General features: G+C 48.2%; 1 protein-coding gene across 1 annotated transcript in view; it reads left to right on the forward strand.

Annotated features, from left to right (window-relative positions):
* Window positions 1-14,497, forward strand: part of STS (steroid sulfatase) — a 102,775-nt gene that overhangs the window by 72,295 nt on the left and 15,983 nt on the right. The window contains exon 8 of the mRNA XM_088833768.1: window positions 3,303-3,462. Within this exon, the coding sequence (XP_088689894.1) occupies window positions 3,303-3,462 (160 nt within the window). The remainder of the gene's footprint in view (window positions 1-3,302; window positions 3,463-14,497) is intronic.

The following is a 14,497-nucleotide window of genomic DNA, read 5'->3' on the forward strand; positions in this document are numbered from 1 at the left end:
GGTAGGTAGAGGTTCCCTTGAGGAATTGGGTCTCCTGAGCAGAGACCCGTATTGGGTTGTGGGTCATTTGGAATAAGAAGATGTGTTGAATGTAGCAGGTGAGATGGTAGATGATCCAACAAACAAGGCAGCAGAAAGAGTGACAGGGAAATGACACATAACCAGGAGAGAAGACAGTCCGGGGAAGAACATGGTCTGTAGCAATGGATGCTGAGAAATAGTCCAGTTCTGCTGGAATTCCATCACCTCCACTAGCGTTGTTCATAGCAATACTTTCCCGAGGCCCACTTGGACTGCAAGGAGATCAAACCAGTCGGTCCGAAAGGAAATCAATCCTGAATACTCATTGGAAGGACCGATGCTGAAGCTGAAGCTCCAATCCTTTGGCCACCTGATGAGAAGAGCTGACTCACTGGAAAAGAGCCTGATGCTGGGAAAGACTGAAGGCAGGAGGAGAAGGGGACGACAGAGGACGAGATGGTTGGATGGCATCACCGACGCAATGGACATGGGTTTGAGCAAGCTCCAGGAGCTTGCTGATGGACAGGGAGGCCTGGCATGCTGCCATCCATGGGGTCGCAGAAATGGACACAACTTAGCGACGGAACATCAGCGTGAGTTCAGTCCCAGGGTCAGGAAGATCCTAAATGGCAGTCCGCTCCAGTGTTCTTGCCTGGAGATCCCATGGGCAGAGGAGCCTTGTGGGCTCCAGTGCATGGGGTCGCAAGGACTCAGACACAACTGAAGCTCCTGAGCACACAGGAGCAGTGAAGATAGTTGGGGTCCATGAGGATGTCAGGTTTCCAAGGAGATCATGAGATCTAACATGTAGATGGAGGGCTGATCTTTGTAAAGATGACAGAGTATATACTGGATCATGCATAACCAAATCACTTTATCGTATGCCTGAAACTAATACAATGTTGTAAATCAACTATATTCCAATTATTTTTTAAAAAAAAGAGCAGTGCTCTGCAGACTACGGCAGTTGGGCCAGATGCAGTCTGATGGCTGCTTTGGTAGATCAGGATTGCCTGAAATAAAGCCATCCTCACTTACTGGAGTCTGGCCCTGCTGTCTCTGGGCTTCTGAGAACTTGGGCAGACCCCCGACACTCCGTAAAATAGTGCCGTTCCCCACCCCTGCCCCCCCACCCAGCTCTGGAGAAAGAACACATGTCAATGCTTGGCTCAGATAATGTTGCTGTTTGATCTCTTGCTTCAATTGTCAGCTTCAACTTTTCAAACCAGGTCAGTTATTTTAAGGGTGTTGCAGAGTCCTTCACCTGTCCTCCATCCGTGGCGTGAGCAGACAGCTGTTCTTTCTTTTTGCCCTGTTCAGTGGTGGATAATGCTTTGATAGAAGCTGGGCAGTTTTGTGCCCTGTCCCGTCTACATCTGATGGCCTTTTATTCCCTTGCGTGAATCCATCGAGGAGGAGAATGGAAGCTAGAGTCTCTTGGGTGAGATGATGCTTGGGGTATTGACGTTTGTCACATGCTTCCTTGTTGTTCTTTACTTGCTGAGTTGTGTCACATTCCTTGTGACCCCCGTGGACTGTGGCCCACCAGTCTCCTCTGTCCATGGGGATTCTCCAGGCAAAAATACTGGAGTGGGTTGCCATGCCCTCCTCCAGGGGATCTTCTGGACCCAGGGATGAAACCCACATCTCTTAAAGTCTCCTGCACTGGCAGACACGTTCCTTACCACTAGCGCCACCTGGGAAACCCCCCACACGCACTGCTAGATATAAAAGAGATACCAATAAGGACCTCCTGTATAGGACAGGAACGCGACTCAATACTTGGTAATAAGCTAAGTGGGCGAAGAATCTGAAAACGAATAGATGTATGTGTGTATAAACAAATCGCTTTGCTGCGAATCAGAAACGAAGACGATATTCTAAATGAACCACCCTCCAATAACAGGTTTGTTTGTTTTTTAAATACCCAATGCTCTATGCCTGTCCCCTCCTACTGGGAGAAATGGAGACACTGGAGCTGTAGCTTGGTCCTTTAATTTGGGTGAGCACTCTTGAGAGGCATTTGCAGGTGCGTTCTTTAGCACTGAGCTGCCAGGGAAGCCTCTGCTTCCTTCTGGCTCACACCAACCCAGGGAATCCGTGTTATCTCGGCAGGGAGACACCTAAGAGGAGGGAAAAATGACAAACGGGATATTTCATAAAACTCTGTGCCCAGATGAGGCAAAAGACTGACAAGCATACGCTCCTGCCACTCAGAGGCATTTGACCGGCCGGGTGGCAGTATTCGACAGAGAGAAATGGAAGGCTGGTTTGGAGACAGCTCTTCCTACCAAGAGCCTCGGAGTGAATGGTGGAGGAATTTTGCGGAAAGATTGACTGAGTCATCGTCCGTTTCTGATTCCCCATCAGGACCGAGTACCAGCAGGATGTTAAACGTGCGAATTTGACAGTGACTCGACCAGGGTTTTAAATTTAGACCGTGCTCTTTTCTCTGTGCAGGCATTTTCAGAAAGAACGAATCCAGCCTCCATCACCTCTTTTGTTTCTTGTATCTTGCTTAACAGCCCCTCTGCCTTGCTCTGCTAGCCATCTTTCTCCTTTCCTGGGGTCGCTAAGAGTCGGACATGACTGAGTGACTTCACTTTCATGCATTGGAGAAGGAAATGGCAACCCGCTCCAGTGTTCTTGCCTGGAGAATCCCAGGGACGGTGGAGCCTGGTGGGCTGCCGTCTACGGGGTCAGACAGGGTACTGGAGTGCCTTCTCCGTATCATCATATATAACTTTATATACTGTATATATTTTTCATCCCAACAGGCACGATGTATCTTTTAATAATTTTCTTTATTTTTGGCTGTGCTGGGTCTTCATAGGTGCTCGGGCTTTTCTCTGGCTGTGGAGACCGCGGGCTGTTCTCTCATGGCTGTGCTCAGACTGTTCGTTGCAGTGGCTTCTGTTGTTATGGAGCACAGACTCCAGGACACTCGGACGTCAGTAGCTGCAGCTCACGGCCTCAGTCATTCCGGCCCCCGAGCTTTAAGCACAGGCTCAATACCTGTGGCTCATGGGCTTAGTTGCTCTGAGGCATATGGGATCTTCCCAGACCAGCGTTGAAACCCGCATCTCCTGCTTTGGGTGGCGGGTTCTTTCCCACTTGAGCCTCCAGAGAAGCCACAGATACCATGAGATTCTCACCGCATCCCTGTCATCAAAGCACTTGGTTCTTCCAGACTGGCCGCCCCAGGTCGAGTGTTGAAGAGGGCCCTGCGGACGAGTGTTGGAAAGACAGATCTCCTTGACGCCTCTCCTTCTGCGTTCCAGGGGGGAAAGCCAACAACTGGGAAGGAGGCATCCGGGTCCCCGGCATCGTCCGGTGGCCGGGAGTGATCCGGGCCGGCCTGGAGATTGATGAGCCCACCAGCAACATGGACGTCTTTCCCACGGTGGCCAAACTCACGGGGTCTCCTCTGCCGCAAGACAGGTACCCTGACTCCCAGCTCCCTGGGATACTCTCACTCAGGTTTTGCAGGCAAGGGAGCTCTGATTCACCTGCTCCATGGCAGGCTGCCTGCAGCTGGACGGGTTATCCATCCACCCCCAGTTATGGAAGTTACCAGTGAGTCAAGGGGCTTCCCTGATGGCTCAGCTGGTAAAGAGTCCACCTGCAATGCAGGAGACCCCGGTTTGATTCCTGGGCTGGGAAGATCCCCTGGAGAAGCGGATAGGCTACCCACTCCAGTCTTCTTGGGCTTCCCTGGTGGCTCAGCTGGTAAAGAATCCGCCTGCAATGCAGGAGACCCCGGTTGGATTCCTGGGCCGGGAAGATCCCCTGGAGAAGCGGATAGGCTACCCACTCCAGTCTTCTTGGGCTTCCCTGGTGGCTCAGCTGGTAAAGAATCCTCCTGCAATGCAGGGGACCCCGGTTCGATTCCTGGTTCGGGAAGATTCCCTGGAGAAGGGGATAGGCTACCCACTCCAGTCTTCTTGGGCTTCCCTGGTGGCTCTGGTGGGTCCAGCAACGTAAGCATGGCTCTGTCCATCCCGTTATCCCAGGGGAAAACAAAGTCCGAGGGCTGATGGGGATGGGTGCTCCATTTCTTTGTTCTGTTTTGTGTTCTTTCTTTGAAAATTTATTTTCCTATCATGTTGGATCTGCATTTTCTTAATTGGAGAATAATTGCTTTTTACGAAGTTGTGTTGGTTTCTGCTGTATACCACAGTGTGAATCTCCTATAAGGATCCATATATCCCCGCCCTCTTGAGCTTCCCTCCCAGCCCCCATCCAGCCCTCTAGGTCATCACAGAGCCCTGTGCTGAGCTCCCGGTGCTATCCAGCAGCTTCCCACTAGCTGTCTGTTTTACACACGGTCGTGTATGTGTGTCAGCACTGCTGTCTCGATTCGTCCCATCATCTCCTCCCCCTTGTGTGTCCACGAGTCTCTTCTCTACGTCTGCATCTGTACCCCTTCCCTGCAAATGGGTTCATCTCTACCATTTTTCCGGATTCCGTATATGCATCAGTATCTAGTATTCGTGTCAGCTGACTTGATTTCTTCTAGTCTCTGGGTCCATCCACGTCTCTAGGAAAGATCCCATTTTGTTCTTTTTCATGGCAGAGTAATATTCCATTGTAGACGTGTCCCATTTCTTTATCCCTTCACCTGTTGATGGACAGCTGGGTTGCTTCCATGTCCTGGCTGCTGTAAATAATGCTGCAGTGAACATCAGAGTATGTGTGTCTTTTACAGTTGTGATGAGCTTCCCTGGTGGCTCAGCTGGTAAAGAATCTGCCCGCAACGTGGGAGACCTGGGTTCGATCCCTGAGTTAGGAAGATTCCCCTGGAGAAGGGAATGGCTACCCACTGTGGTATTCTGGCCTGGAGAATTCCATGGGCTGAATGGTATATACCCAGGAATGGGATTGCAGTCTTTAGGTGAGCCTCCCTCTTTTGGCATTTGATGGATTTTCTCTCCCTCTGTCTCATCGGCTTGCAGCAGGGCAACTGGACAGAGTAGGCCCCCTCCTGTCATCACACACGCCTCCTCCCAGGCACCCCCAGCAGCTCTTTGCTGCAGGAGCCCCGAGAAAGGCAGCTGGCTCCTCCGTCAAGCCTGTTTCCCCAGCATGTCTTCATCTAGCAGGTTCTAAACAAAATGTCTTTCTCTTCCATTTAAATACAACTTCCGATGACATCGCCAACAGTTTCTCCTTAAGTGTTATGACCCATCCAAAGAGTTCTGAGTGAGGCGTGCTGATTAATTGTTTTCCTTAGTGGGGTGGCACGCCACGGGGGTACATGGGCCACAAATCTGGTTTAAATTCAGCTGCTGAGTTGAAAGCAGGGGCAAAACCAACAGCTCAGCCAGAGCTGAGTCCAGGCGGAGGTTTGCTCAGCTCCATTGTGTGCAAGCTTGGTTCACTCTTACTTTTTTTTTTTTTTCAAATTTCTACATAGGGTTTACCTTCTTCCAGAAGTGTGCCCACACACCACACACACACACACATAAATGAGGAAGGTGAGCTTACAGAGTGTAGCCCTCCTTACGTCTTATGAGCCATCTGCAGAGTTCTAAGTGAGACATGCTGATTAATTGTTTTCATGGAGTTCTGATCTCAAGACCCTCTCACAAACACTTCACCGGTTGAAGAACCCAAAGGTCCTCTGCTTCTGTGGGTGGGATCTATCTGTGTTTGCCATATTAGTAATCAGATCTTCAAATCAGAGTCTTTAAACGCAAGAGCGCCCAAGCAAACATTGAGTCGGCTGGCAGAGTGATGACGGAGCCGCTGGGGAGAGACCGCGCCGTGAACTTGTGAAAGACCGGTGATGCAAGAGATCACAGAATGTTTTGAATCACCATGGCGATCGTTTCAGCTCGTAGACCTCAGGGAATGCCTGCGGGTCTCTGGACCACACCTGGAGAGCAGCTGGTGCTCCGGAGAAGAACAGAGATCCTGGGGCCATACTGCATGCAGGGCTTTGCATCTTGGCTGTTTTAACAGCTGCCAAAGCCCCGAACTCCCTGGCCCTTGGTGTCTTCTGCAAATGGGTTCAGCCTTGCACGCCCCTGTATGGGCTGATGTGAAGATGGAAAGCATCAGAGGCTGGCAAGTGCAGAGTGGAGGAGCATGAATACTTGTCCCCTGTGCTTCGTCCACCGTAGAGAAAAAGAGTTATTGCAACTCCCACATTTAATCTCCATCGGGGGTTAGAGGGTCATCACTTTGAAGGCTGCAGGGGGGCTTTGAAGATCTTACCTTCCAGTCACACTATTCTGCCTTTCCTCTAATGATGGAAAACTCAGGAGTGGGAACTCATCAAAAGTCTCATTTTTTTTCCTTTAAAGAGATTTTATTTTATCTATTTCTCCATCTTTTGTGCTGTGAGGGATTTTTAGTTCCCTGATCAGGGATCGAACCTGTGGCCTCCCTGCAGTCAAAGCATGAAGTCTTAACTGCTGGACCATCAGGAAAGTCCCAAACGTTTTTTCTTGTAGACAATCAGAAGTCTCCCCGCTTCCTTTATCAGCTCTTTAGCGCTGGTTCTTTCCCTTGGTATAAATGTGAATAGTATTGGGAACAGTGCACACGGACTGTTCAGATTGCTGTTGTTCAGCCACTAAGTCCTGTCTGACTCTTTGCGACCCCATGGACTGCAGCATGCCGGGCCTCCCTGTCCATCACCAACTCCCGGAGTTTGCTCAAACTCACATCCATTGAGTGGGTGATGCCATCCAACCATCTCATCCTCTGTCGTCCCCTTCTTTTCCCGCCTTCAATCGTTCCCAGCATCAGGGTCTTTTCCAATGAGTCAGCTCTTCGCATCAGGTGGCCAAATGATTGGAGATTCAGCTTCAGCATCAGTCCTTCCAATGAATATTCAGGACTGATTTCCTTTAAGATGGACTGGTTGGATCTCCTTGCTGTCCACGAGACTCTCGAGTCTTCTCTGGCACCACAGTTCAGAAGCATCCATTCTTGGCTCCTGATGTCATATCATCACTGATCTTTTCTCTCATAGTGTTTTTTTTGGCCACATCGGGTTGTAGTTGGGGCCCTCAGGATCTCCACTGCGTCTTGTGGAATCTTCTGGTGCCATGTGCAGGCTCTCTAACTGTGACCTGCGGATTCTAACTGTGGCATGCAGGCTTAGTTGCTCGAAGGCATATGGGATCTTCGTTTTCCAACCAGGGATCGAACCCATGTCCCCTGCATTGCAAGGGGGATTCTTAACCATTGGACCACCAGGGACGTTCCATGGGCTCTCAGAGCATCTTTAAATGGTTTTCCATCTCACTGGGAAGAGGCCAGGGAAGGCAGAAGTTCAGAGGCAAACAGGGAGATTCTTCAAGGGGAAATCTCACTGCTGGCACCTCCTCCCCACCCCAAACTGAGGGTGACGTAAATCAACCTGGTTTTCTCACTCTTGCCCTTTGGTGGAGGAAGCCAGCCCGCACCACTGTTAATCATCCCCAAGTCTTTTCTGTGTGAGCAGCTATCTCCAGTAGAGCCCTTTCTGAATATTGAAGGTTCTTCCTGTGGATCTCCTCCGCTAATGGTCTTATCCAGCCCAATGATACTGTGTCTGGGTGGAGGTCCCTCTTAGATCTCATTGTCATCCTGGAGGCCGCAAAGCAAAGAAAACAGAGATCTGCTTCCATGTCACTCATGGGAATAAAATGAGTTCTCAGTGTTCTATTTAGATAATGTTAGCAACCAGGTCCGAAAAACATCCTCCGGTATCTGCCCCTGTGACTTTGATCATCTAAAGGGATGGTTTTCACCTGGGGTGACTGTTCCTCCCAGGGGCCGTTTAGCAATGTCTAGAGACATTTTTGATTGTCGGGACTCACGATGCTGCTGGCATCTCATGGGTGGAGGCCAGAGATGCCCCTCAACAGCCCAGAATTTGGGGGATGACCCCGGGAGACAGTACCCCTCCATGAGAAGGAGTGATCCAGCCCAATATGTCAGTGGTGCTGAGACTGAGAATTCTGCTCAGAAGCTTATTATTGCCCCTTCATGGAAAATGTTGTTAAAAGGACAACCTTATTACAACTTTTCAATAATGACAGCTGGATAATATTCTCCTATTTATCCGTGCGTGTGTACTGAGTCTCTGCAGTCGTGTCCGAGCCTTTGTAACCTTGTGGACTGAAGCCCTCCAGGCTCCTCTGTCCATGGGAGTCTCCAGGCAAGATGACTGGAGTGGGTCGCCATTTCCGTCTCCAAGGGATCTTCCCAACTGAGGGACCAAAAACATGGGTCTCCTGTATTGCAGGCAAATTCTTTACCACTGAGTCACCTGGAAAGCCCGCCCACCATTCATCCATATGTGTGTGTGTGTTAGTTGCTCAGTCGTGTTTGACTCTTTGCAACCCCATGGACTGTAGCCCACCAGGCTTCTCTGTCCATGGGATTCTCCAGGCAGGAATACTGGAGTGGGTTGCCATGCCCTTCTCCAGGAGATCTTCCCAACCCAGGGACTGAACCCAGGTCTCCTGCAGGCAGATTCTTTACAGTCTGAACCTCCAGGGACGGCCCCTATATATCCATATCCATCTATAAAGCCGACACCTGGATATTTCCTCTTTAGAAAACAACCCGAACTCTTTGCCACTACGATGGATGGGAATCAGCGTTCCTGATCGCTCACTTGAGAAATGTTAAAGAGACGTTTCTCAGGAGAAAAAGCACATTCAGAGGGTCAGGCCCAGGTTACGGGACAATCGCTTAATGAAGCGTCCTTACATTTTTCCACACGTTTTATCACATGAGATGGTCTTTTGTTCAGAAGACCCTCGGCAAGGACAAGGACAGCCTTGTCGTTCTGAAGAAGCATCTCATGTCTGGTAGATCCCTCTCCTGATCAACCCTAGCTCGGTGAGAAATGAAAGCCTTTCCATGAAGAGTTTCTACTTAGCTATGAAGAGCAGTGGTCCCGGGGTTACACAGAGAGACTGTCGTGCGGCTGAGTCTCCGCCGTGAGGTTTCTCAGATTCAGCCTCGTGGTGTGCATTGTATTGGAGGCCCATCCACAGCGAAACTTCCCTCCAGGCCTTTTTGAGGGGTATGTTGGCTTTTGGTGCCATAGCTTACCTGTGGCCGTCACCCCAGTATGTGCAGAAAAATCCTTTCCCCCCTTGTCTTCCGATAAGCTGATTCTTTACCACTGAGCCACCTGGGAAGCCCCTACACTATTGATGCCGTGTATAAAAGAGATAATTAATGGGAGCCTACCGTATATGGCAGGGATCTCTACTCGATGCTCTTTGGTGACCTAAGTGGGAAGGAAATAAAAAAAAAAAGAGGGGGTGTACATACACCTAGGCTTCCCTAGTGGCTCAGTTGGTAAAGAATCTGCCTGAAATTCAGGAGACCTGGGTTTGATCCCTGGGTCAGAAAGATCCCCTGGAGAAGGAAATGGCAACCCACTCCAGTATTCTTGCCTGGAGAATCCCATGGACAGAGGAACCTGGCGGGCTACAATCCATGGGATTGCAAAAGAGTCACATACGACCAAGTGACTAACATGCACACACACATTCCATAATTAGAATTCTCTTTCTTTTTTTTTTTTCAAGTTTGGGAAAGAAATCCAAATGTTTGACATCATTATGTCTCAAGAAGGCAGGGGGAGTGACTTAGTTCTCCCAGTGAGTTTGGCTGATGTTGGGGAGTTCCCTGATGGCTTGGTGGTTAGGAGTCCCGATTTTCACTGCCATGACCCAGGTTCAGTCCCTGATAAGGCAACTGAGATCTTGCCAGCCATGAGGTACGGCCACCAGCAACAGCAAAACAGGATTAAAAAAAAATTTTTTTTTTGCTGATATGTAGCTGGGTGACCACGCAAGACTTCTTCCATGGAGCCCTGCAAATGAAACAGTTCAGTGAGCTGTACCTAGTTCAGCTCCGTTTTGCAGAATAAGACTTGAAACTCTTCATGCACAAGGAACTCCTTGTGAATGAGCTTGCTTTCTGTTCATATATATATATCAGAGTGTTTAATGTTTACGAGCAGAGACGTTGCCTTAATGATGCAAGTGACTTTCTGGGTGCTTGGGATTTGCTTTAGTTTGTCAAAGATCTATGCGCTTTCTCCTAAAAATTTTTCTTTTCCTATTCTACACTGAAAAAAAAATCACTTTGTTTGCAGGATGACAACAGGTAACTCATAGTGTACCCCCAAGGTAACCTCTTTGTCAGTCTCCCAAACCTTCCCCTTCTGTTACGATGGTCAGATCCTTCTCAGGGTGAACCAGGCAAAGGCAGTCGTGGGAACATCCCCAGGTAGATGATTCCCTGTTTTCAGAGCAGAGAGAGGGAGAGATGGCACATTCACGGGGAATGACGTCACGGTCCCCCTGAAAAGTTCCCCAGGCATGCCCTTTTCAGTAACATGAAAGTCACCCAGGCTTCCCTGGTGGCTTTGTAGTACAGAATCCATCTGCCAACCTAGGTGTCCATTGGCAGATGAATGGATAAGGAGGCTGTGGTACGTATACACGATGGAATATTACTCGGCTATGAAAAAGGGTGCATTTGAGTCACTTCTAATAGGTGGGTGAACCTGGAGCCTATGATACACGGTGAAGTTAAGTCAGAAAGAGAAAGGCAAATACTGTATCTTAACGCATATGTACCTGTGGCTGATTCATGTGGATGTATGGGAAAAGCCATCACAATATTGTAAGGTGACAATATTGTACATTGCAATATAGTAAGGTGACAATATTGTACATTGCAATATTGTAAATGGCCTCCAGTTAAGACAAAAAAAATTTTTTTTAAAGAATCTGTCTGCCAATGCAGGGGACATGGGTTCAGTCTCTGGTTTGGGACGATCCTATGTGCCCCAGAGCAGCTAAGCCTGAGCACGCCCACTATGGAAGCATACATGCCCTAGACACTGTGCTGCACGGCAAGAGAAGCCTCTGTGATGAGGAGCCCCCGTACCGCAGCTAGAGAGGAGCCCCCCAACTCGGGAAAACCCGTGCAGCAAGGAAGACCCGGCGCAGCCCCCCAAAATTAGTTAATTTAATGTTAAAGAGACAGGCACACCAAGCTATTGAATTGGACCTGAAATTCGGCCACAACGCTCCTTGATATTGAACCGTTAATATCCTCGTGGTTGTCAGGGGTCAGGACCCCACGGGGAGAACCATCTAACTTTCCAAGTTAGTGCAAGTGAAGTTGCTCAGTCGTGTCCAACTCTTTGCGACCCCATGGACTCTAGTCTACCGTGCTTCTCCGTCCATGAGATTTTCCAGGCAAGAGTACTGGAGTGGGTTGTCACTTCCTTCTCCAGGGGATCTTCCCAACCCAAGTATAGAACCTGGGTCTCCCACACTGTAGGCAGACGCTTTACTGTCTGAGCCACCCAGGACACAACCTCAAATGAGCATGTTTTTCATAGAAGTGAGCAGACACCAGGAAAGAACACATCCAAGTTTATCACCGTGGGTGTCCTGCAAACGTGCTGTGAGAGCTTGAGTTCGTTGACAGAGAAGTCCAATCAGACAATCCCCATAGAGAAGTATGGATGGGCGTTTGTGACACTGAACAGGAGGCAGGGATCAAGACCATCCCCCAGAAAAAAAAACGCATAAAAAGGCAACGTGGTTGTCTGATGGGGCCTTACAAATAACTGAGAAAAGAAGAGAAGCTAAAGGCAAAGGAGAAAAGGAAAGATAGAAGCATCTGAATGCAGAGTTCCAAAGAATAGCAAGAAGAGATAAGAAAGCTTTCCCCAGCGATCAATGGAAAAAAAAAAAAAATAGAGGAAAACAACAGAATGGGAAAGACTAGAGATCTCTTCAAGAAAATTAGAGATACCAAGGGAAGATTTCATGCAAAGATGGCCTCAATAAAGGACAGAAATGGTATGAACCAAACAGAAGCAGAAGATAATAATAAGAGGTGGCAGGAATACACAGAAGAACAGTACAAAAAAGATCTTCATGGTGGTGTGATCACTCACCTAGAGCCAGACATCCTGGAATGTGAAGTCAAGTGGCCCTTAGAAAGCACCACTACGAACAAAGCTAGTGGAGGTGATGGAATTCCAGTTGAGCTATTTCAAATCCTGAAATATGATGCTGTGAAAGTGCTGCACTCAATATGCCAGCAAATTGGGAAAACTCAACAGTGGCCACAGGACTAGAAAATGTCAGTTTTCGTTCCAATCCCAAAGAAAGGCAATGCCAAAGAATGCTCAAACTACCGCACAATTGCACTCATCTCACACGCTAGTAAAGTCATGCTCAAAATTCTCCAAGCAAGGCTTCAATAGTACGTGAACCGTGAACTTCCAGATGTTCAAGCTGGATTTAGAAAAGGCAGAGGAACCAGAGATCAAATTGCCAACATCCGTTGGATCACCGAAAAAGCAAGAGAGTTCCAGAAAAACATCTATTTCTGCTTTATTGACTACACCAAAGCCTTACGCCAATTGATGGTTTTGAACTTTGGCGTTGGAGAAGACTCTTGGACTGCAAGGAGATCCAACCAGTCCATCCTAAAGAAAATCAATCCTGAATATACATTGGAAGGATTGATGCTGAAGCTGAGACTCCAATACTTTGGCCACCTGATGTGAAGAGCTGACTCATTTTAAAAGACCCTGATGCTGGGAAAGATTGAAGGCGGGAGGGACAACAGAGGATGAGATGGTTGGATGGCATCCCCGACTCAATGGACTTGAGTTTGAGCAAACTCCGGGAGTTGGTGATGGACAGGGAGGCCTGGCGTGCTGCAGTCCATGGGGTTGCAAAGAGTCAGATGACTGAGTGATTGAACTAAACTGAATAGAATGGCGATTCTGTGTGTGATTTTGAGCGTGTACGGGCCACTCTGCCACAAAATGTGATGTTGCAGGAACATTTCCATTCCAGCCATCCCAACTATTTTGATAGCTCAGACACTGTTTAAAAGTTTAGCTCAGTAGAATCACTTTCCATTTTTCATGGCAGAAATGAGCCTCTTTTTGACAAGCCATATTTCTGCAGCACTGTTCAACGGTGGTTTCCATCACCGTGTGATTTATTACCTGCTTCCAGGAAAGAGCACGTTGGATGCAGGATATAAAAAAAAAAAATTAAAAATGAGACCTCTCCCTGCATTGCAAGGGGAAAAAGAAGGTTGCAAAACAGACGTTGCTTCTCTCCTTAAAAATAAAAATAAAAAAAAGACTTAAATCTTTTGCTTGGAAGTAAGAAAGGAAGTTTCTGAGACTTGGAGATTTCTTTTTATCATTAAGTCCCCCCTTTGTAGGATCAAGGCCCAGTTTAGTCATGAGATACTGATCTGAAGAAAATGGTTCTAATTCCTGTGTTCTTAAGTGCTGGGTTTTTGGGGGGGCATATGATGAAACACGGCTTCCAGAAACAGAGGTAGAACTAATGTTGTTTGCAGCAACATGGGTGGACCTAGAGATTCTCATAGTGAGTGAGGTAAGTCAGACAGACAGGCAGAAATATGGTATGGCACGCCTCATATGTGAAATGTATTATATAAAGAAATGACGCAGATGAATTTCCTTACAAAACAGAAACAGATTCACAGACTTAGCTTATGGTTGCCTGGGGGAAGGGGTAGTGAGGGAGTCTGGGATGGACATGGACACACTGCTGCATTTAACATGGAGAACCAGCAAGGACCTGCTGGACAGCACAGGGAACTCTGCTCAATCCTCTCTAATAACCTTATGGTTCCCAGGGGGAAGGATGGGGGAAGAGATAGCCAGGGAGTTTGGGATGGACATGGACACAGTGCTGTATGTAACATGGAGAACCAGCAGGGACCCTGCTGTCCAGCACAGGGAACTCTGCTCAGTGTCACGTGGCAGCCTGGATGGAAGGGGAGTTTGGGGGAGAAAGGACGCATGCATATGTGTGGCTGAGGATACATGTATACCTGTGGCTGAGACCTTTCAGTGTTCAGCTACAAACTGTCACAGCATTGTTCACTGACTATACTGCAGTATAAAAATAAAAGATTTTTTGTAAGAGAATAAAATAAAAAAGCGAGGTAGAGACTGACTGGGGGAAGAGGAGATCCGTTGCCAGTCTTGAACCGTCATGGAAAGGCCTTATCTCCATGTGGACAAAAAGGTTTTATCTGTTTGCTTATTGTTGGACCTGACTAGGGGCTTCCTAAGGGCTTCCTGGGCAGCTCAGCTGGTGAAGAATCAGCCTGTAATGCAGAAGAAACTGGTTCGATTCCTGGCTCGGGAAGATCCCCTGGAGAAGGGAAAGGCTACCCACTCCAGTATTCTAGCCTGGAGAATCCCACGGATACATTCCATGGGGTCGCAAAGACTCAGGCACGGCTGAGCCACTTTCACTTTCAGTCTTAAGGACTGAGTCTTTGTGGAAATTTCACAATACCTGCCATTGCAGCATAGAAACAGTATTCAGAGCACACACTGCTTCTGGATAAAATTGTCTGTCTACCCTGTTCCTGTCATGGCAAGGAGCAAGCAGGCTTTGAAAGCGAGCCAATTCTGTCTTTTGTT

The sequence above is a fragment of the Moschus berezovskii genome, chromosome X, assembly GCF_049115385.1.
Source record: "Moschus berezovskii isolate FMDL1 chromosome X, NW_MosBer_1.0, whole genome shotgun sequence".
Classification (NCBI taxonomy): domain Eukaryota; kingdom Metazoa; phylum Chordata; class Mammalia; order Artiodactyla; family Moschidae; genus Moschus; species Moschus berezovskii.